Genomic DNA, 24,409 nt, shown 5'->3' with positions numbered 1-24,409 from the left:
AGATACTATATAAGTTTATTCTACTATACTTGACTTCCTTCATTCTTAACTTTTCTTTTATCTCCCTCAGGACTTTGCTTTGACCTAAGTAGAAGAACCATAGATTCTAGAGTAGACTTGGCTTGTCGTAAGTAGGCTATCATTAGTGCATTGGTCACATCTTTGATCTGTTCTTCTTTTTTTTTTTTTTTAAATATTTATTTATTTATTATGTATACAATATTCTCTCTGTATGCCTGAAGGCCAGAAGAGGGAGCCAGACCTCTTTACAGATGGTTGTGAGCCACCATGTGGTTGCTGGGAATTGAACTCAGGACCTTTGGAAGAGCAGGCAATGCTCTTAACCACTGAGCCATCTCTCCAGCCCTGATCTGTTCTTCTTTTGAAGTAGGAATTGAGATAAAGATAGTTAATAAAAGAAACTTGAAAGAAATAACATCAAAACTGAAATACAAAGGATGAATAGGATTGCCAAAATAAGAAGAGGGGCATATGGCATCCATGAAAGCCTGGTGGCCAAAGAGAGCATGTAAATGTTGAGACATGTTGTTTTACTTGGTTGACATGAGGCTGTATGAGGATGCTGAGTTTTGGTTCATAGCTGAGTTACTCTCTAAACGAACCTTGCCATTGTGTGATATGGCTATTGTATTGTCTTCCCTAGTACTGATTTTATTCCATAAGCTTTTTAAATTGTTATTTTAAGAATTATAAGATAGCACATATTTTTATTGTCTTTCTTGGTTATATGGCTATCCATATTCTCATATTTATTATCTTGTTTTCTGTGTTGTAAACATTCTGTTTTTGTCCTTTACCCAGTACTGAAATTTTTTTTTATAGTCACAGTCTTCTTTATAGTATTCTATTTTAATATTTTCATCAGGTTTGATGTTCTAGAATAAGGAATTCAGGTTTATATTGACAAATTTATTGACAATTTCTTTTTAGTTCACTTTGTGGCATGTATCACATGAATTTAATGTTAAAGTGAAGTGTCTACCTATTTTCTTACATTTTTATATTTTATGTCTATGAATGTTGTTTGCCTGCATTTATGTATGTGTACTACATGTGTGCCTGGTGCTCAAGGAGGTCTTTAGAGGGTGTCAGATCCCTTATAACTCCAATTATGGGTGGTTGTGAGCTACCTTTAGGTGCTAGGAATCAAACTCGGATTGTTGGTGAGAGCAACAAGAGCTCTTAACCACTGATCCGTCTCTCCAGTCTGTGTCTTCCAATTTCCCTGCACTGTTCATTAAATCTTTCCTTATCCTTTTGAGCTCTCATTCTTTTTTACCCCAAAGTTAACAATGTTTAATTAATGGTGTGTACTAGGCACTATTTTAAGCACTGTGTGTCACCTTATTTTCTTTTTTTTAATTTTTTAAAAATATTTATTTATTATATATACAATATTCTGTCTGTATGTCTGCAGGCCAGAAGAGGGTACCAGACCTCAATACAGGTGGTTGTGAGCCATCATGTGGTTGCTGGGAATTGAACTCAGGGCCTTTGGAAGTGCAGGCAATGCTCTTAACCTCTGAGCCATCTCTCCAGCCCCAGCCTTATTTCCTTTTTATAACTCTACCATGAGGCATAGAGCTGATTTTCTAAATTGCACAACTAATAAAAGGCTTTTTTGGGTGGGCATGGTGGTGTATGCTTGAAATTCCAGCACTTAGAAAACTGAGGCAGGAAGATTAGGAGTCTGAGACCAGCCTGGGCTACGTAGTGAGATCCTATCTTAAAATGCATATACATAGGCCAGCAAGATGGCTCAGTGGGTAAAGGTGCTCACTCCAGTCTTGATAACCAAAACCCACACGATGAAAGGAGAGAACTGGCTTTGAAAAGTAATCCTTTATCCTCCAGACATATACACTCTGTGATTCTCTGTCTCTCTGTCTGTCTATCTGCCTTTCTCTAAATAAATAAATAAATGTTAGAAATATTTTAGGGGCACACATGCCAGAACACACGTACAGAAAAAGTTTGTCATGTGTGGAATTCCTTCTTACGTACTCTGTGCAGTAATAGTACTTTATCATTTCTGTATTTTGGCTGTCTTCGTGTGCATCTGTTGGTGAGTTATGTGCCTGTGTACACATATACTAGTAATGAGACTTAAGCCCAAGGTCTCTTGAGCACATGCCCCACTATAAGATAGACCCCAGGCCCTTCCTTTCAACTGTTACACTCCTACCCTCCTGTCTTACTATGATTGGTACAAAGATATGTCTACCATTGCTTCTGGATTTGGAAGTAAGTTTTATACCTGTTTATTTTTCCAAGTGACCCAAGTATTTTATGTCCTATTTAAAAAAGATTCTCATTGAAGTGCTTGTCAGAAAATGCTTAATTCTTAAATTATACTGTCAATGACTGCAACCTTATGGTAAACTAGTCAAGCTGTGTTTTTTGTATGTAGCCTTTGGTATGTTGACGATACCAGCTAAATGAGGTTGAGTGAATGAATAAATTGGCATACCTGAACTTATTACCCCACGTTATTGTTTTCTACAGTCACCTATTTGGTCCTCCAAATTCTATGTGTATGTGATTTTTTTGTCATTATAGTTTCTTCCTATAATTTTCTAATTATTTTGACCAACGTGTGAAAAAAGTCATTTGTGTTCATATTTATTTTGTTGTTAAAGTTGTTTTTCAAAATGTTGACAAGGTATGTTTTCAGTAAGCAATTATTTCATCTGTTCAGACTAAGAATTTAGTTTCTTATTTTCTTAGTTATCTGTTTATGTTTTGTTCTACAGTATCCCAAATGATGGGATTTTTAAAATCTAAATATATTGATTTTTATCTTCTCCCTTTTTCCCACTTTATTGTTTTAAAGAAAATTTGTTAGATTTTTGTATATGACTATTTTGCCTACAGTGATGTATGTGCACCACACATGTGTCTGGTGCCCACATTGTTTAGAAGAATGTATCAGATCCCCCTGGAACTATAGTTATGAATGGTTATGAGCCATTATGTTGGTTCTGGAATCTCAACCTAGCCCCTCTGCAAGAGCAACAAGTGGTCTTAACCTTTGGGCCATCTCTCCAGCATCTGGTGTATGCGTACATGTGTGCTTGTATGTGCATATGTGTGAATGTGTGCCTCAACACATATGTGGAGGTCACAGGACAACTGCTTGAAATTGATTCTCTCCTTCTACCCTTGCATGGATTCCAGGGATCAAACTTAGGTCTCTAGGCTTGTACACTAAGCCTCTTTACCCATTGAATCATTCTCTCTAGCCCCCAAGTATTGTTTTACAAGTTGGCTTATATTGAACATCACTCACTCTTTGTTGTTGTCTTTGTTGTCTGAGATTTGCAGTTGCTTATCCTTTTCAGGGGGCTTTCATGATACTCCAGGCCTGTGTCGTTTTTAACCAAATGGGTGTCTGTACAGCCTAGCTAACGTCAAGTAAATATTTTTTTCTCCACTTAAAAAGGAAACCAAACAAACAAAAATATTTTTTGCCAACATAAGTGACCTGGTGGTTTACTATTTGTGGATATCATTCCTTAACTAGTTCTGTTTGTTTGTTTAGAGACAGGGTCTCTACATAGCCCTGTCTGTTCTGGAACTCACTGTATAGACCAGGCTGGCCTCGGACTGACTGGGATCCACCTGCTTCCACCTTCCAGGTGCTGGTATTAAAGGCGGGTGCCGTCACACCGGGCTTTTAATTTTTTTTTTAGAACATAATTTCTAAAGTATAAACAATGAATGATTTTAGGTGTCTACTTTTTTTTGTATCCTTTAAAGGAATTTGTTGTTGATTCATGGCATCATTTAATAACACATGAATGATCAAGACTCTGAAAGCTTTGTGTGAATTATGTCATTTAATTCTCAAGAGAAAAAAAGCAACACTATTCTTGCTAACCCATTTCACAGATGAATGAGTTAGAACAGTAGAAAGTGTTTTGTTGGTTGTACTACTGACAGAAGTGAGTTGCTTACAAAATAGAACAAAGCCTCAGAGGGGGGTGTGTGTGTGTGTGTGTGTGTGTGTGTGTGTGTGTGTGTGTGTGTTTATAGAACAGATATTCTTGGACTTGGGACAGACTTACATCTAGGTAAAAATCTTTGTAAGTTGATGATATCCTAAATTGAAAATGTGTTTAATATATTCCTCGAACCCTTGAATAATTTTATAATTGGCCAAGTCATTTAGCAAAAAAAAAATAAGTCTTCATACATACTGACGTATAACTACATATATTTATACACTTGAGCTCTAGAAAGAAATACTCAAGGAACACATCCCAAAATATTGGGGGATAATAATACAATAGCATTGGGGAATTAGCCCTTTTTGAGCCCTCTTTGATTAATAATGATACAAATATAATTTCCTTAGAGGGGAAGTATTATCTAATTACTTTAAGACTAGGTAATACTTCTTCCTAAAACATAGTGTAGTTGACAGATATTGTACTTGTAAATTTACCAAGTTTCTCCTCTGCATTTTGCAGGCATATCTGTCAGTCAGGATGGCATTATCTGTGGTTGCTGCTAATGTTATAATCCATAGTTAGTATTTCTTGTTGTCCCCATAGGAACTCTAAGATGTTAAACTTTTATCATCCATAATTTAAAAGTTAGCAATCTGGTCTTGTGAAACTCAGTGGTCTGTCAAACAAACAAACAAACAAACAAACAAACAGTGCAGCAACAACTCAAACCACGTGCATTGTAGAGTAGGCAGTGTCTAAGCAGTCAGCATCTGTTGGGGTAGTGAAGATACTAGATCATTTTGGAAGGGAAAATGGACAGCATGCCCATTTGAAGACGTAATGCAGTTTAAAATCATTTTAGGGGCTTTTTCTTCATGGTGAGATTACTTAATATAGTGAGACAAGTTTATAGAGGCAGAAAAATATTCAGAAGCCACTGTAGAGACAATATAAAGAAAGATTTTTATTGAACTATACCTGTAATTTTCCATAAACTTAATTCTACTTTTAAAAAAAGAAAGAAAAAGTTTTAGGACAGGCATAATGGTGCTTGCCTTTAATCTCAGCACTTGGAAGCAGAGGCAGGTACATCTCTGGGAATTGGAGGCCAGCCTGGTCTACATAAGGAGTTTCAAGTTGGCCAGTGCTACATAGTGAGACCCCGTCTCAACACTACAATGAAAAAAGGCTTGAAGAAGTGTTCAGTACTGTTACTTTCCTTTCTGAATGGAGTTATTCTTCTGTGGCTGAGGAGTTGGCTCATTGGGTAAGGATCCGTGCTCTTCAGTGAAGCATGAGGACTGGGGTTGGGAGTCACCAGGACCCATTAAAAAATATCAGACATGGCTCCATGTGCCTGTAACCTCTAGCATTGCGGTTGGGGTGGGAACAGACAATTCACTGTTAGCTAACTTACCACCCAGCCTAGCCAAAATGGCAAGCTTTTTGTTGTTTTGGTTTTGTTTTTGTTTGTTTTTCCGAGACAGGGTTTCTCTGTAGCTTTGGAGCCTGCCCTGGAACTAGCTCTTGTAGCCCAGGCTGGCCTCGAACTCATAGAGATCCGCCTGCCTCTGCCTCCCGAGTGCTGGGATTAAAGGTGTGCGCCACCACCGCCTGGCTGGGAAGCTTTTCTTCAGTGAGAAAACCACATCTCAAGCCAGAAAAGCAAAAAGCAATGGAGCCCCGGGCGGTGGTGGTGCACACCTTTAATCCCAGCACTCGGGAGGCAGAGGCAGGCAGATCTCTGTGAGTTCGAGGCCAGCCTGGTCTACAAAAGCTAGTTCCAGGACAGGAACCAAAAAAGGCTATAGAGAAACCCTGTCTCAAAAAAAAAAAAAAAAAAAAAAAAAAAAAAAGCAATGGAGGAAGAGGAAGACAGCTGATTCATCCACTCTCACATGCAGACAGCCCACACATACACGGAGGGCAGGGCAGGGCAGGAGGCGGCTGTGATCTTAATCCAGAAAAGAAGACTATTTGGATTTTTTAATTTAATTTTTTTTTTTTTTTTAGGAAAAAGCATAACAAGTTACTTTTGTACTTTCCCCAAATTTAGAAATGCTTTGGGTGTGTTATTTTACATTTTAATTTAGCCTTTACTGAGGCCTTTTCTGTTAATTTTCAGTATTTCTTATGTTGTTACTAATTCATTAAGTACTTACAAATTTTGTCGAAAATTCTCACTATTTCATTCTAGTTGGAGTCCAGTGCAGTTGATGTGGAGTATCAAATTTGTCCCCTGCCCAACCTTGTTAGTCCACTTTATTAGATAATTACCTAATAATTCCTTTGTGGCACCTAAGGAATCCCATTCCTTCCTTTCTTCCTTCCCTCCATCCCACAGGCTCCCTCAGAATGACCCAAGCTGTTGCTAGACTCCATGGTTTGAGCCACAAACTAATCTTACTTTAAATTTGTTAGATCAGATTGTTATAATTTCTGATTTTATAAAAGATTTATCTATAAAATATTTATAAAAGATAAATTTCTCCTATAGTCGTAAAATTTAACTGTAAACATTTAATTTTGAAATTAATGAATGATCTATTAAATATCCATGAAAACTCTAACAAATACTTAAACTAAAACTTTTTATTCTTTTGTTTTTAATTCTTTTCTTACATAAAAAACCAAGTTAAATTTTCCTTGTTAAAATGCAAAGCCAAATGTCTCCTAGCCTTTTGAAGAGCATTTGTCCATTATACAACTGTAAAGTAGCCAAGAGTTCCTCAGAAGCAGAACATCGTTTAGATTTAAAACCACTCTAGCTTGTGGAAAATAATGATGTGTGTAACCATTTACAGAGTGGCAGCCTTGGTTCTACTGAAGTACTAAAATCCCTGAGTGCCCCACATTTCATCCACCTTAAAGCCCTATCAGGACTCTCTAAAGCAGAAATTGTTAGTTCATCTCGATTCTACTAAATAGATTATTATAATGTCTAGAAAGTCAAGCGACACAGTTAGAGCATAGACCTTTTATTTTTTTCCCAGACATTAACAGTGTAAACATACATAAAATACATATTAAAGTTTAGATGCTTTCAGCATTTGTGCAATAAGTTGAAGCCTTAAAAAGGAAACATTTCATTAAAAAAAAAAGTCATTAGTTTTACTTAAGACAGTAAAATAGCAGCAAGTACCAAGACATTGTGCACTTCTTTTAATTAAGACAAGTTGCTTCATTTACATCAAATTCAGAAATACAAGACTGGCTTTCTTGAATACATAATATAGCTTGAGTCACTGGTTAGATAGGGGCATATTTTCCCAGCTATACATCAGGGAGGAAGGCTTTCCTTAGTTTCAGAAACTGCAGACCCTTAAGTAACCAGCATGACCACAGCGTTGAGCATAAAGAGAAGTGAAGCATTTACTTTCCAAGCACTAGCCACAGAAGGTAGTTGAGTCTTTACATTTGCAGTGGTTTCTTCCCTCCGGAGGTTGAGGGTTGTGCTTTGTTGAGGCATTTCAGAGAAGTTATTTGGCATGCCACTGGTGATACTTAGGGTCATGGGTGTTGGGGATGATTTTGCTGCACTAGGGAGGCTCGTGTTTGAAATCACTCCATCTTGGAGGTGAATAGTTAGAGTTGCAGCTGCTGCCTCATGTGAATCGGTCATTTCTGTGGATGTGTCTTCTGGATAGGGCACCAAAGCCTTACCAGTGCTAGTAAAAGTGGTACCTCTGCTTAGTGTGACACCAAATGTTGTTTCCTTTCCTCGGTATTGTTTGGGTGTTTTGGTCACTTTGGGTTGAGTTACCACACTCAGAGAGTTAATGGAGTCCACTGTGTGCATCCCACTGATAGTAAATAGGCTTGAGGTAAATCCAGGAGCTGTGGGGGATATGCTCTGTTCCTTCAGAGAAGACACTTGATCAGAACAAGGAGTCCCTATCACATGGGCTTTTGTTTCCATCACCCACTTCAGTAAGTAAGTGATGTTTTGTTTATGGTCACATGACCACCTGTTATTATGAAGCGTTATCTCTTGCAGCTGCACAAGTTGGTCAAAAGACTGATCTGGAATGAATGTGAACTTATTGTTGTGCAGGTAAAGATGGGTGAGATTTGTCAGGGTCATTAATGTCCCTGGGAGAATTTGTGTCAGTGAGTTATTAGACAGGTCCACAATAAGTAGTTTGGAGGGCATGTTGGTTGGAACTGTCCAAAGTTTGTTACTGCTGAGGTTTAGAACCTCAAGACTTCTCAAGGTATTTTTAATGAGAACAACTTTTTCCAGCATATTCTTAGAAACATCCAGATATTTAAGGTTCCACTGATAAGCAGTATCAGATTTGTCAAGAAGTTTAATATTGTTGTTAGCAGCAGACATGTTCCAGAGAGACCGAGGTAACTGAGCAGGCAGACTTTCAAGCCTGTTGTTTGAAATATCCAGGGTCCTCAGATTGGTATATTTGGTTAACTGGTTATGTAGATCAGTAAAGTGATTATAAGACAAATTTAAATGTATAATGTTCTCTTGGAGTCCAGGTGGTAATGTAGTCAAGTTTCTGCCCGAACAGTCCACATGCCTGTGCCTCTCTGTGCATATACATTGGAGAGGACAAATGCATAAAATGCCAGGCGTAAGAAACAGAAGGACAAACAGGCAGGAAGACATTTTCAGTATCTGATATTCCATCAAAGCCTGAAAACAAACAGATACATCCTTCTTTTAATATGCAAATACACTTTCAGCATCTGCATGGGTCAGTTAGCATTCGGCAAAATTTTCAATAAACCTCCTTGTTGTTGAGTCCTTTTATAATTGTTCCAGTGATTAAACTAACAAAGCTGCCCTTCATTTATAGTCCAAATGCCTAATCCTTCAACTGGGGCTATGTGGTAGTTGGGGGTTGGGGGGATTGAGGGAGAGAGAGAGACAGAGAGAAAAAAGAGACAGAGGCAGAGAGAGACAGAGAGACAGAGAGAGAGACAGAGAGAGGCTCTCCTGCGTTTTCTTTCTTATTTTTACCCTTTACCGTGGTTGTTCTGATTTATCTTCTCAAAGCCTTAATAGGGACAGAATGGCATTGTCTACAAATGAGGAGCTTTATAGTCTTAGGCTGTTACTATTTTTGATAATATGTTTTCTTATTCAGAAAAAATGGCTGTCGTGTCTGTTTTTCTTAAATCTCTGCAGTATTGTAAGACACAATATGTGTGTAGTTCGAGATGTTAAAGCAGTTATATTAAAACAATATTTTGAAATTTCATCTTTTTATAAATAACTGCATCCTGGTAAAATGTTTTAATGAACTCGGAAAAATCAAGACTGAGAGCATACCTTTAAACCTCACATTTTGTAAAGTGATGTTTTTTCCAGTATATTTCAGTACCAATTCTAAAGGAAAAGCTATATATATATATATATATATATCTATATATATATATATATAGATATATATATATATATATATATTTACAAAGTGAGTGGACATTAAAAAGAAAACCTCAACTATTACTGCAGCAGATTTTGGTGCATGCACTTGTTATTGAATATATTCAGTCCTAACATTGGCTTAAAGAAAAAACAAAAACGAAAAGGCAAGGAAAAATCCAAAGTCGGTCTTTTACCAATTTAAGTAGCTGCTTACCATAATGTCGTCTTCAACATCAGCATCTCATTTTCTCCGGGAAACTTGAGGCTTAAAGGTCGTCTTGTTCTGGAGAGTCGGAAGGGTTTCTGTCTGTGAGCTGTGCTTGTCTGCTCAGCTGCATTGTGTTGCTGTGAGCTGAAGCTCTGCAACCACCTGATCAGTACCACATAGGAGGACTGCAGAGCTGTCATTGGTGCTGACTCAAATTTATTGCAAGAGGTGCATACGCAACGAAATGAACATTTTTTTTTTAATTTACAGATCTGAGAATCTCTTACATAGCTCTGATTTCCTACTGGATGGAATACTTAATGAAAAAGGGGTTGTCGTTTCAATGTTAAATACAGCATTTACTTCTCTCTGTATATTTCTCTGAGCTTGTGTTGCACATTTAACATTTCCTTGCTGTAATTCTTGTTAAAGCCTCTACATTCTTTTTATGTGTGGAAATACTGAAAATGGACTTAACCTTTTGTTGTGAATTGATTTCTAGGATACTAATTGAACTAATTTTAATCTATGCATTTTTATGATCTTTTCAAAAATTGTTCAGTTGTCATGTTACCATTTTATATCATGATAAAATCTTGATTTTTATGTCTTTCTCCATCATTGTTATTATTATATTTAATTAGCTTTTCAAATTTATCAGCCACATACATGTCTCATCTTACCTTTTAGGAAGTACAGGAATTCTTCAATATGATTATTTTGTTTTTAAATTCCTTATTCAAAAGATCATTTGACTAATGCTACCCACAGGTCAGTTACATTGTCCCAGCACTTCATGCTCTCCCACCATTTCCTTAGTGCCGGTGATCAAGTCCAAGATAAGCTACATTTAAAATGAGGATGCTAGACTTTAAAAACAAACAAACAAACAAACAGAAAACAAAACAAAATAGGGTGATCTCCCTGTATATCCCTGGCTGGCCTGGAACTCAATTTGTAGACCAGGGTGGCCTGGAACTCACAGAAATCTGTCTGACTCTGCCTCTGAGTACTAGAATTAAAGATGTGCACCACCTTACCTGGCAGATACTAGATTTTTTTCCCTCCCCAATACTTGACTTTTAGTTTTCAATCCAAATGGTTTAATAATTGTTCATATTTTATATATTTGAATAGGATGGAGCTTTAATTGTTGTTTTTCCCATGATACTTACTCTGGATTTTATGGATAGAGTATTACTTTCTAGAGAGGTATTGTTGGGACTGTATAAAAGACCATTATTTTGATTTATTTTTGACTAACAGTATCAAAGCTGGAAAGGCAGGACAGACCTGTAATATCAGCACTCAGGAGGTAGAGGCAGGCAGATAGGAATTCAAGACCAGCCTAAAGTAGATGAGACCCTGTCTCAAAATATAATAAAACTAATACTTTTTAATTATTTACTTGGTGCTTTATATTTATATTTTATTTTTCCCAGAAAGTTAGTAGGTTTAAAAATATACCCAACAATATTTATAAAAGATAAAACCATAGTCGAATTTTATAAAATATAATTAGATTTATGGTATTTTAGGTAAACTGGTTATATAAATGATCAATTAAAACTCAAATCTAATTTACAAAAATGACTATTTTACTTTATGAAAGAAAACAAAAAAATGTGATATTTACTTTCAAATTGTCACCATTTTAAAACCAGCAATTAGGGGGCTGGAGAGATGGCTCAGTGGTTAAGAGCATTGCCTGCTCTTCCAAAGGTCCTGAGTTCAATTCCCAGCAACCATATGGTGGCTCACCCATCTGTAATGAGGTCTGGTGCCCGCTTCTGGCCTGCAGGAATACATGTAGAAATTGTATACATAATAAATAAATAAATATTAAAAAAAACAAAACCCAGCAATTATTAGCATATTACATGTTGAAAAATGTGTAGGCACTAATTAGTTTGTGTTCCCTCCCTAAATTTTGTGAACTGTCATTTTATTTGTATCGAAAAAGGAACTGATTGTATTGAAATCTACAGCTTTTCTTCTTAGACCTATCTTATAGGAGCCATCTTTTAGATAAAACCAGTGTTCCTCGAAAAGGAACTACACTCCAGAGACCTGCATCATTAGAGATTGGTATTGATTTGTTATTTCATTTCCATTTTACTTTCAGTCTTCATTTGAACTTGAGATTATTTGTATGAATTTCAGAATCTGCTCATCAGTGATGAGCCTTAAAAATAATATTTGAAATACTGCATTCGGCAGTATGTTTTGGAGGTGAGAATGGTTTGTTTTTGACAATTAGCATTCCATTTCGGCTCATGTACCAACCACTACACTTCAAGGGATAAGACTAGGATCAATTTGCCAGACCCTAAATCCCTCTTAGGAAAATCCATTATGCCATTACAGACATGGAATGACCTATTTGTATTACACCAGTACTTTTATTTGAAAGAACATACTATGTCACTAATTAGTTAATGGGTTCAAAATTAATTTAAGCTTAGTCTTAAAACCAGCAGCAAACCCTGTCCTCCAAGGGTGTTATAACCTCTCCCCTCAACACTGCCAACAGTAGTCCATATGTTCGAGCACATTAGGATTGGATTCTGCGGTGCTGTTTTTCATTTAGAATTTAGTATTAAAGATGACTGTAGCTTCTCAGAAAGAAAAAGGGGTTGTCGTTTCAATGTTAAATACAGCAATTCCCTCCACACACACACCCTGTGTGATCAAGTCCAAGATAAGCTACATTTAAAATGAGGATGCTAGACTTTAAAAACAAACTCAACAAACAAGCAGAAAACAAAACAAAATAGGTTGATCTCCCTGTATATTCCTGGCTGGCCCGGAACTCAATTTGTCAAACCCCCCAGACAGGGTTTCTCTGTAGCTTTGGAGCCTGTTCTGGAACTAGCTCTTGTAGAACAGGCTGACATCGAACTTACAGAGATCCACCTGCGTCTGCCTCCTGCGTGCTAAATACAGCAATCTTTTACACTGTTAAAGATTCTCAGAAAATTAGATAGTATGTTACTCTTTTTTATTTGTTTGTTTGATTTTTTTTTAAGATTTATTTATTTACTATGTGTACAGCATTCCTTTCATGTGTGCCCACAGGCCAGAAGAGGGCGCCGGGTCTCATTATAGATGGCTGTGAGCCACCATGTGGTTGCTGGGAATTGAACTCAGGACCTCTGGAAGAGCAGTCAGTGCTCTTAACCACTGAGCCATTTCTCCAGCCGCTGTTTGTTTGATTTTTGAGAGAGGGTCTCTCTATTACGTAGCTCTGACTGTCCTAATCTGGTCCTGTAGACCAGACTGACCTGAGACAGAGATCCACCTGCTTCTGCCTCCCAAGTGCTGGGATTAAAGGTGTGTACCACATTACCTGGCAAGAAGATTAACTTAAAAACAAAACAAGTATTTGTTAAAACTTACCTTATATGCTATGCAGAAGCTTTAATTACACTTTAGATAAATTCACCACAGATTTTATCTGGTCTAGATTAAGAATTAAATTAGTTAACATATCTTTTGTGTCTAAGGCTATTTATATTGTGACAGCATTGTGAGAAATACAGCAAACCACCTGCCAGGTAGTAGCCATTTCATTTTAGTCAACAGCTCCAATTTTCCTTTATTCTTGAATTGGTAACATTGAATGTTCCCCATAATTGTGAGCCTAAATACTGTCATTGATGCAGATTCTGCATCCCATTTCTTTTTTAAAATTTATTTTATTATTTTGTGTTTATGAATGTTTGACCTGTATGTGTGTCTGTGCATCACATGTGTATGCCTGTGCTGACTAAGATCGGAAGACGGCGTAGGTCCCTGAGACTGCAGTCACAAAAAGGCTGTGCGATGACATATGGTTGCCGGGAGTCAAACCTGGAAAAGCAACAAATGCAAATGTTTGCTTGGTTGGTTTGTTTTTGTTTTTCATTTCTCAAGACAGGATTTCTTTGTGTATTTTTGGCTGTCCTGGAATTTGCTCTGTTCTCAAACTCTCATAGATTCACCTACCTCTGTCTCCCAAGGTCTGGGATTAGAGACATGTGCCACCATTGTCCTGGCTTACAACAAATGTCACAACAAATGAGAGCCATCTCTCTGTAGCACAAATAATAAAAACCCAGAGACAGATATTGGAGTTCAAATTGAAGATCAGAGAAACAACAGCCAGCCACTAGAGAGACTTTTTTTTTTTTTACCTCTACCAAATCTTCACACTGAAAGGGCAAAATCCTGTGTCCACCTCCCTACTGCTGGGATTAAAGGTATGTGACTCCCAAACACTGGGATTAAAGGTGTGTGAGTCACCACCACCTCAATCTGTTTCTGGATTGATTTTGTGTAGCCCAGGGTAGTCTTGAATTTACAGAGGTTCTTCTGCCTCTGTCTTCCAAATCCTGGGATTAAAGGTATGTGTCACCACTCCCTGACCTGTATAGCTGACTAGTGTGGCTGCTTTGCCCTCTAATTTTCAGGCAAGCTTTATTTATTAAAACACAAATAATACACCATTGCATGACTCCACCCTTCAACATCCTTTTCTTAAAATGTTTGAGACCAGAAGTATTTCCAAGCTTGGAATTCTAAAGATATACTTACAGATGCATACATACATGCCTATTGATGCACATACATATGCATACATACATGCCTATTGATACACATACAGATGCATACATACATGCCTATTGAGCTTCCTTTGGGTAAAGATCTGAGCTCTCAAATTTTTGAGCACTCCAGATAATTTCAAATGTTTTGATTAGGATTGCATAGTCTATAACACAGTTAACTTCTGACTGAATTTCCTGCTGACAACAAATAAGAATATGGAAAAAACCATTTTTCAAATTTACTTATTTTTTTTCCATTCAAAAATTTCAACTTCCTCCCCTCCTCCTATTCCTCTCTTGTTCTCCCACTCACCATTCTCCCTCCCCCTCCCTCCTTAAGAGAGGGCAGGGAACCCTACCCTGTGGGAAGTCCAAGGCCCTCCCCCCTACATCCAGGCCTAGGAAGCTTTGCATCCAAATAGACTAGGATCCCAAAAAGCCAGTACATGCAGTAGAAACAAGTCCCAGTGCCTTTATCAATGGCTTCTCAGTCAGCTCCCATTGTCAGCCACATTCTGAGAGTCCGGTTTGGTTGTATGCTCATTCAGTCCTGGTCCACCTGGATTTGGTGAGCTCTCATTAGAACAGGCACACTGTCTCAGTGGGTGGACCAACCCCTCATGGTCCAGACTTCCTTGCTCATCTTCTCCCTCCTTCTGCTCTTCAACTGGACCTTGGGAGCTCAGTCCGTTGCTCTGATGAGGGTCTCTGTCTCTATTTCCATCTGTCACCAGATGAAGATTCTATGGTGATATTCGAGATAATCATCAGTGTGATACTGGGGCAAGGCTGGTTCAGGCACCCTCTGCTCTGCTGCCCAAGTATGTACTCACTCATTAGTGGACTCTAGCCATAAACAAAGGACATTATGCCTATAGTTCGCAAGCCTAGAGAAGCCAAGTAACAAGGTGAACCCAAAGAAAAACATATATAGATCCTCCTGGAAATTGGAAGCAAACAAGATGGCCAGGCAAAAGTTGGGAGCAAGGGGGTGAGGGTGGGGATGGGGGAAGGGGAGAGGGGGAGAGAGAAGGGAGAAAGGAAAGACTGGAGAGAGCTTGGGGGAGTGGGAGAGTGGAGATGGAGGAAGGGCGGGTATAGGAGCAGGGAAAAAGATATCTACATTAAGGGAGCCATTTTAGGGTTGGCAAGAGACTTGGCTCTAGGGGGATCCCAGGTGTCCACGGGGATGTCCCCAGCTGGAATAAACCATTTTTAAAGCGTAGAACTGCCAAACTGAATTATATAAACATTTAAGTAGTTTGCTTTGTTTACCAGCCACCTTCTTTCTTAATATCTCTCTCCTTACCTCCATCCCTCCCCCTCCCTCTCTCTCTCCCTCCTTCTCTCCCTCTCTCTCCCCCACCACCTCCATGTTTGGTTTTTAGTATTTTTCAGACAGGGTTTCTCTGTGTAACAATCCTGGCTGTCCTAGAACTCGTTTTATAGACCATGCTGACCTCAAACCCACTGAGACCCGCCTGCCTCTGCCTCCCAAGTGCTGGGATTAAAGGTGTGCTTTACTGCTGCCTGTCTTTTGATTTTTTTTAATGCTGAATTATATTTTGGTTTTGATTTTTGAAATTTTTCATATAATTGAGTTTTTCTTTTCCTTTTGTTGCTTCTAGATTTTGAGTCCCAACTTGGAAGATGTTTTCCCACGTTGAGTTTATAAAGGAATTTAGCAGCATTTTTTTGTATCGTATTGACTTCATGCTTTCTTTTTAGATCTTCTGTCCACTTTGTGTTTATTCTAATGTTGTGTAAAATGTGAATCCAATTTTCTTTTTTCAAATATCTATTGAGTTGTCCTAGCACTTACTCTTACTGAGTTGGTGTTTGAGTTTATTTCTGAACATTCATTTGTATTCATTGGTCTGTTCATACATAGCATTTCAATTATAAATTCTCAAGTATTTTGCTACTCTCCTTTTTGAGCAGAATTAAGTATGATTTCTGACTGAGTCATTTGCTTTCCCTGGTCCTGTTTTTCTCAGTAGCTAAGAAAACTGGGGTGGTAGGGTATTACTAAATGGTCTTCCAGGCTGATACTGAAGATCTGTTTTTTTTTGTTGTTGTTGTTGTTGTTTTGTTTTTTTGTTTTTTCGAGACAGATTTCTCTGTGGTTTTGGAGCCTGTCCTGGAACTAGTTCTTGTAGACCAGGCTGGTCTCGAACTCACAGAGATCCGCCTGCCTCTGCCTCCCAAGTGCTGGGATTAAAGGCGTGCGCCACCACCGCCCGGCTTGATACTGAAGATCTGATGAGAGCACCACTTGTATATAATATGAAGTTCCGTTGACCTATTATTCCCATTGCCTTGTTATTTTTAAGTTCTTTATTGTATGCATGTGTGTGTACCACATGTGCTCAAGATATTTGGCACACATTGTCAGGCGTGGCAGCAAGCACTTTTACTCAATGAGCTATCTTGCTGTCCCATACCTTGTTCTTTTTTCTCTTTAGCATCTTAACTTGGCAATCATTTCTCTGAAGTTGATCTTTTTACTCCCCACCCCAACATTTTCTTCTCTCTTGCATTTGTTTTATTAGTTTCCATGTCTCCCTACTGAGTAAGCAGGGATTGTCACTGCTGGGCTGCTGGGCTTCTCCAGACTTTAGCAGGGAGAATTTGCATGCAGTAAATGTGAATTTTCCCCGCGGCCCTCCCCGCAGAGAATTTCTTTAAATAAAATAATAATTTCAGTTACCTCTAGTATCTGCTATAGAGAGAACAGGAGAAAAGCTAAGAATAGCTCCTAATTTGTATAAAATTTATTTATTTGGCTCCCTCTATCAAGATACCTCATTCATTTCTCTCCTCCATCCTCCCTCCCCCAACTTGACCATCCTCTTCTCTCATGTTTTCCTCCCTCCACCTCCATTCCCTTCCTCTACCCCCCATTAATTTACCCAGGAAACCTTAACTATTTCCTTTTCCTAGGGCGATCCCTGTGTCCCTCTTAGGGTCCCCATTTGTTACCTAGCTAATCTAGGACTGCGGATTGTAGTCCAGTTATCCTTTGCTTTACATCTAATATCCACTGATGAGTGAGTACATACTGTTTGTCGTTCTGGGCCTGGGTTACCTCACTCAGGATGGTTTTTCTTCCTAATTCCATCTATCTGCCTGTAAATTTCATGATGTAACAACTGAGTGATACTCCATTGTGGAGATGTGCCACATTTTCTTTATCTGTTCGTTCAGTTGAGGGACATAAGGCCTTACATTTTCAGAGGAGTGGATGGTAGGGTGGGATGGGGAGGAGGTGGGAAGGAGGGAAGGTAGAGGAAACTGTGGTCATGTGTAAAATGAATAAAAAAGTTTAAAAATAAAAAAAGTAAATAGGAAGACAGAAAAAAAAAGGATTTTTTTTCTTTGCGGCTGGAGAGATGAGTGAGTAGTGAAGAGCTCTTGTTCTCACAGAGCCCAGGTCAGTTTCCAGCCCCCACGTGGTGGCTCATTGCATTTATAGCTCCAGTTCCAGGGATCCAGTGCTCTCTTCTGTCTCCACGGGCACCAGGGACACACGAGTGGTAAACAGACATGCATTCGGGCAAAGTACACACATAGAACTGGAGTCATGAACAGTTGTGGACTGTCATGTTGGTGCTGGGAACTGGACCTGAGTCTCTAGAAGAGCTGCAAGCTCTCTGAACCGCTGAGCCATTTCTCCAGCTCCTCCATTAACTCTTGCTTTATCTAAGAGGTATTCCTAATATCTGTTTTCAAGAGGTCAATAAGGAAAGTGTTGAAAGGAACAAAACTTTGGAAAGAGCCTTTTGGAGGAGTTTTGGTGATTTGTGGTATTTTAGACACAAACTGCAAGACCTCACTACTCTAATCAAATACTTAAAGAACAAGAAATTCGCAAAATTCTTTATGTTGCTGTGTAAATTAGCCTTAAAATGCTGTTTGAAAACATGAAAGAAATTTTGATGTGGATGACAGAAGAGACCCAGTGTTAAAGGATGAAAAGCCACAGTGCTTGAAATAAGTAACTTGACGGGTGTTTCTGCAGTACGGGCTGTCAGTAAGAGGTGGCTTTCAAGAAATAAGATAAGCATTGTGTGTAAACTAACATTTAGGTCAGTGAGACAGCCTCACATTTAATCTCAGCACTCGGGAGGCAAAGGCAGGGGGGTCTCTGTGAGTTTTAGAAAACCCTAGTTCATATAGAGAGTTCCAGGAAGGCCAGGGCTTCTTAGAGGAACCCTATCTCAGAAAGCAGGAACAATAATAATTATTATTATGATAATTATAATAAATAAAACTCCACTGCCCAAGAGGCTGCTTGTTTTTATACCAGATGGGTTTTTAGTATTTGAACACTAATGTTACAAATGAATACTATATTATATTTTGAAATGTCACAGAATCTGTGCTCTCTTCCCTTGGACTTAAGGTCAAAATGAGAAGGAAAAGGATGTGCTTGTCAGACTTCACTGGTGTCTGCACACAAAAGTAGGCCACTACCCACTCACCTCTCTACTTTGACCGAGTTTGTGCCTGCCCCTATCTAGTGTCTCATACTCATCAATTGTCAGGTAATGGTTTAAAGTTGAACTTCTACATTTAAAAAGGGTGGTTGGAGCTATAGAGATGGTTCAACAGTCTGGAGAGCCTACTGCTATATTAGAGGACCCAAGTTCAGTTCCCAGCAACCATGTTAGATAACAGCTCATAATCACCTGTGACAGCAGTTACAGTGTATCTGAAACCCTCTTATGGCCTCCACAAACACCCTCACACAGGCAGGTAGTACACACACATACACAGAGATTTTTCTTTTAACATTTCACATTGGTACACATGTGCACATGTATGGGTTTTTCTTTTTATTTTCTTCTTCTTTTTTTTTACCATTTCTAGATTAAAATGTGATTTTAAAGTAAGTATAGCTGGGCAATGGTGGTGCACACCTTTAATTCCAGCACTCAGGAGGCAGAGTCAGGTGGGTCTCTCTGAGTTCAAGGCCAGCCTGGTCTACAGAATGAGTTCTAGGACAGCCTGTTACACAGAGAAACCATGTCTCAAAATACAAAAATGAGATAACATAAATTTATAAATAGGTATAAAATATGTAGCAAGAAACATACCCACCACTTCTGTTTTTTTTCTCCTTTCCTCCATAGCACTTGATTTTGTCTAAGTGATTAGTTCATGCTACCCTAGCATGTTTTTAAAAAAGTCTACACTTTGGGTCCAGTGAGATGGCTCAGTGAATAAAAGGTGCTTAATGCATTCATCTAATTATTCTTTATCAATAAAAAATTGGGAGTCAGTTATCAGGGTACGAACCTGAAAAACAGAGAAGCAACAGAGCAACCACCAGTGACTTCCTACCTCCTCTGTTCCTTCTTCCAAAAAGGCCGAGATCCTCTCTCAGCGCCACCTTACTACTTCCTAAGTCCCCAAAACCTCTATGGTTAATTTTGGTCAGTTAGTGGCTAGCTCCACCCTTTGATTCAAAGCAAACTTTATTGTCAGAATACAATCAAACTATCACACATCAGGACTGATGACCTGAGTTCTGGATTCTGTCCTTGGGGTGGAAGGAGAAAATCAGCTTCCACAAATTGTCCTCCAACCTCCAAAAGCCACTTGTCTCCTTGCACCTTTACCCCCACTCCCCAACATACAAAATAAGTAAAAACAGTGTCATTTGAGGAAGACTAGGAGTAGGAAAGAAGAGTAAAGGGGTTGCAGTGGTTAAGAGCACTTACTGCTCTTGCAGAAGGTTCAGATTCAGTTCCCAGCACCCACATGGTAGTTGATAAACATCGGTAACACCAGATCAGGGGATCCTGCACCCAGCATTGTCTTCTGATCTTCTTAAGCACCAGGCATATGTATGGTGCATTTGTATACGTGCAGGCAAAACACTCATACACATAAATTTTTAGTTATAAAAAAAGAAAAATGTGTGCATTTTATGGTAGGTCCTTACTTTTTCAGGGTAAATGCTCCCCAGCACAGCCCTCTGATTTCATTTTATATGATTTTTGTGTCTGTGTGTTTCAGGAAAAACAAAACTGGAAATGACTTGTTCTTAGACATATAATCTCTCATTCCCATAAATCAAAAATATTTAGTATTTGAAGTATTAAAATTTAAGACTATTTAAAATTTCTCATTTCTACTACACCCAAAATTTTGAGATGGAAAAATAAAATTTTATTTAGTCAACACAAGTTTATATACAGCCTTTCAAGGGGAAAATCTATTGGGTAGCAGTAAGTATATATAGATTACATGTTTCCAAAATGGTTATGTTATTGACATATGTGTTATTCACATATATAAAAGGCACTCTGCTTTAAAAATAAGTTCTATAGCTGGTAATATACCACTCTAATAATCTACCTGTGTACATTGGCTTCACTCAGGTGTCAGGTAGTTCCTAAACAGAAGCCAATGGGTGACCAGTTGACATGTTCTGTGTGTTGTACCATGAACAGGAACAGGATGGAGTCATCTCAGGATGGAGCACAAGCTCAAAAGCATGCCGTCACTTTACAACAGCTCTGGAGGTGGTGGTGGCAGGGAGTCGGTGAGATCCTGATGGAAGTCAGGAATAGAGAACTCATGGTGCTGAATCTCGTGGTTAGACTCTTGACTGTTTATACAATCCAGTGCTGACAGAGACAAGTTAGGGTCAGGGGGTGGCGGAAATGGCTGTTGATCTTGATCTTCACATGCTCGATTTAGACTATCTGGAGATGATTGGAGATTGGTAGAATCATTTGGTAGAGGAGGTACAATTACTACTGTAGGCTTGTCAGATAGGTGCCCGTCCAGATCAAGAAGGGGAGGTGGCAAGGACAGATCTACGTCATCTGAAGAAGATATAGCTGTGCCAATTGTTGACCGATCAGCACTGTCTTCTGACACACAATTTATTTGATCTTTTCCACTCTCAGTTTTGAGGTTATTGGTATCATTGATGTGTTCACTTGATTCAAACAGCTTAACTTCTAAGTCATCTGCTAACAGTGTGCTTTTGCTTGGCCTCCAAGTCATAAGTGAAACAACTGATGTGCGTTTTGTGGATGCTTCGCTTTCTCTAATGTTATCCATGCACATGTCTGGTGTTTCTCCATCCGCGAATGGAGACCTGCCTGCCCAGTTTTGATCATTTAAAACTGGTTTTCTCAAGTATTTCCACAGTATAACCATGAGTATAGCTACTAACATAGAAACTATTATTGTACCAATTAATATAGCAGCTACTACATTGTATTTGGTTTTTTGTGCAGTTCCTTTGCCACGCGTTGGTTCTAAAGTGAATGGTGGTGTGTTACTTGGTGAGTTGCTAGTCTTAAGTGAATAAATAGTTGGTGTTGGTTTTATGGATTGATTATGAACAGTCTGTAGTACGGATTTCCCAGAAGAGGTAGGAGCAGATGACCGTGGTTTTTGTGTAGAAGCATAAACAGGAGGTTTTGGTGATTGTCTAGTAGAATTATGGGTAGAAGATGATGATTGATTGGCCAAAGTGAACCCAGGTAGTGATGTTTGTGGGAAGGAGCTGTTGATTGTTGATATTGCTTGTCTGGTGATGTTATATTTAAGTGGTCTTGCAGAAGTGTGCAATACTGGTTCTGTAGAAGAGACATAAGCAACTGGTGTTGGTTGTCCAGGAGTGATTTTGTCAGGCAGTATATGTCGTCCGGAAGAAACATTGACTTGTGTTGTTTGACTTAAAGTATTCCCTGCTGTGTTTTGAGAATTAGTTGCATCATATAACATTGATGGTGTAAGTGAAGTGGACTGTGGTTGCTGCTTTGTTGTAATTGCTTCTGTCTCTGAGAAAAATGTATTGTTCAGGTATTGACAAAGCAAAATTAAGACAAAATACTTGGAATCCATTTCAGAATGTTCCCTCCTTACCAGTGATTTCACAGTGAAAAAAGAGAGAAAAGGGGAGAGAAAAGAAAGATGGTTAGCTATCATCTTAATGTCTAATTATATTTGACTCTTCATTACCTGAAATAGAGTGGTTAGGCCTTTGGTTAGTATTTACTCTGGTTTATACTTGACAGAATGTAATATTCCAGTTCATACTACAGCGTTTGGAGTTCCCGGGAAGTAGTCTTAATTCTTTTATAAAATCCCCCACTTAAACTTGCAGCCCCTCTAGCTTCGTTAGATTCCACTCCTTCACTCTCTCCTCAACCGCTTGACCCATGTGCTCTCTACTCTGTTCACTCTGTCTCTAGAAGTAAGTGGTCTGCCTCAGCGGAGAGCACCAGTGACCATGGTGCCTTAAACTGTTGTCTTTCCTTGCTTCTCCCTTACTCTGTTCTTCACGTTTGACCTTACTGGCTATCCCTTCACCAGCGGTTCAGCAGCTCTGTCGTGGTCTTCTTTCCTGCCACTGTAGTTATCCCTTTCTTTCCGCAGTCACCTCAGTACAGGTGCTTGATAGTCAGTCTCCCACTCTCTTTCACTTTTCTTTATTCTGCTCCTCTAAGTTTGCACTCTCAGCCTTGTTCTATACCGACCAAACCTGCACATTCAGCCTACAACTCCTTTGTGAGTCCATTTATATAACTTCTTTAGTGGACATCTCATCTATCTCATGATCAGCAAATTCAGCATATTTTTAAAAAGTGACTTTCCAGCTGGGCGCATGTCTCTAATCCTTCCAGCAACAGCAGGCAATCTCTGTGAGTTCAAAGCCAGCATGGTGTGTGTGTGTGTGTGTGTGTGTGTGTGTGTGTGTGTGTGTGTGTGTGTGTGTGTGTTGGAACTCACAGGACTCCAGGATAGCCAGAGCTACATAGAGAGACCCTGTCTCAAAATCATAAAAGTAATTGTAGTGATTTGATGTTTCTTCATACTCAGTAGATGAACAGAGGAACTGATTTGGCCTGGGAAGACTTTGGGAAGATTTCCCAGAGATGTTGAAGCAGATCTAAATCTTAGACTACTATAAATAAGAACCAGTTAAACACACACACACACACACACCTTTCCCAGCCCAGAAGGCATGCACAGGAGAGGTAGGGCACAATATAGGCTTGTCAGCTGTCTTTTTGTGGGATGTAGTAGATGCTGAACCTTGACGACTTAAGTTCCAAAGTTGTACTCTGTCTGCTTAACTCTGCATGTAAGGTCACTTAATTTAGCTCTGTTCAGTTGCTTCACACTCTAAAGTGAGCCCTGTGCTGACATTGTCAGCGCTGAGTATAATGGGCTTGTTCTGGACATCATCACACACACACCCCATTGTCAACTGTCTCAAATAGCAGTGTGTTAGATACTAGTTGGCGTATATAAGAAACTAGTTTTTCCATGACTCCAAAGGTATAATAAAGGATTTTGACAATTTGAGTAGTATTTATTTCCTTATCCATCTACCACTAGTACGGTAGGTAGATAATATAGTAGATAATGAGACATGACATCCTTCTTGGTCTCTCCTTTCCTATCCCTCTCCTCCCTTCCTCTCCCTTCCTCTCCCCTCCCTCTCCCCCCCCTTCTTCCTTCTTTCCTTCTTTTGTGTTTTAAGAAACCCCTTCTGTCTCAACTTCCTGAGTGCTAGGATCTCAAGCTTGAGCTGGAAGGACCTGAACTTATAAGAGAAAATGTTTTTTTTTCCCTTTGTCTGTCTCTTCCTTTGTATTTTCTTTCTAGTGCTTGAAGCCTAAAATTTAAAACAGATCTCTTTGAATTCCCTTGCCTGGTGCTGATTAATTACTCTTAACATGTATGATCTGGTTGCTACTTCATGTAAGGAGTCACTGTTTCTGTCTAGAGAAAAACTTACAAACCAAGCTTTAACTTTCTTTCATGCTTCCTAGATGCTTACATGCTTCCTAAAAGATTCCATATTAAATTATGTCATCTTTTAATGTCTTCAACTGTGTTGGGGTTTTTTGTTTTGTTTTGTTTTGCCTAGTCCTCTTCCCTGCTGACTACATGTCTGAACCTATCTCTTGTTTTGTTTTTCAAGACAGGGTGTCTCTATGTAGCCCTGGATGTCTCGGAACTTACTCTATAGACCAGACTGATCTTCTAGACCTCAATTTAAATTCCCCTTCTTAAACCAAGTTCTCTGTAACTTACCACAGCTACAAATGGCTGTTTCCTGAATTTCCTCTGATCTTACTGACTTGCTTCTTTCTTAGGATACCTCACTCTTGTTTCTCTTTTCACACTCGGGAGGCAGAGGCAGGTGGATCTCTGTGAGTTCGAGACCAGCCTGGTCTACAGAGCTAGTTCCAGGACAGGCTCCAAAGCCACAGAG

The 24,409-nt window shown here is 38.9% G+C and overlaps 3 protein-coding genes across 6 annotated transcripts in view; 1 reads left to right on the top strand and 2 right to left on the bottom strand.

Moving 5' to 3' along the window:
* Nf1 (neurofibromin 1) overlaps window positions 1-24,409 on the top strand; it is a 259,312-nt gene that overhangs the window by 160,320 nt on the left and 74,583 nt on the right. The gene's annotated exons all lie outside the window — the stretch shown is intronic.
* Window positions 6,727-9,780, bottom strand: Omg (oligodendrocyte myelin glycoprotein). The gene is made up of 2 exons (XM_005349422.3): window positions 9,575-9,780; window positions 6,727-8,625 (listed from the first exon to the last, which is right to left on the bottom strand). The coding sequence occupies exons 1-2, from the start codon at window positions 9,575-9,577 to the stop codon at window positions 7,297-7,299; spliced, it is 1,332 nt and encodes a 443-aa protein (XP_005349479.1). The 5' UTR covers window positions 9,578-9,780; the 3' UTR covers window positions 6,727-7,296.
* The window catches only part of Evi2b (ecotropic viral integration site 2B), a 9,276-nt gene continuing 5,217 nt past the window's right edge, over window positions 20,351-24,409 (bottom strand). The window contains exon 2 of the mRNA XM_005349423.3: window positions 20,351-22,042. Within this exon, the coding sequence (XP_005349480.2) occupies window positions 20,671-22,026 (1,356 nt within the window). The 5' untranslated portion in view covers window positions 22,027-22,042 and the 3' untranslated portion in view covers window positions 20,351-20,670. The remainder of the gene's footprint in view (window positions 22,043-24,409) is intronic.

The sequence above is a fragment of the Microtus ochrogaster genome, chromosome 7, assembly GCF_000317375.1.
Source record: "Microtus ochrogaster isolate Prairie Vole_2 chromosome 7, MicOch1.0, whole genome shotgun sequence".
In the NCBI taxonomy this organism is placed as follows: Eukaryota; Metazoa; Chordata; class Mammalia; order Rodentia; family Cricetidae; genus Microtus; species Microtus ochrogaster.
The sequence above is the reverse complement of the archived record's forward strand: the minus strand, read 5'-3'. Positions and strand labels throughout refer to the sequence as shown.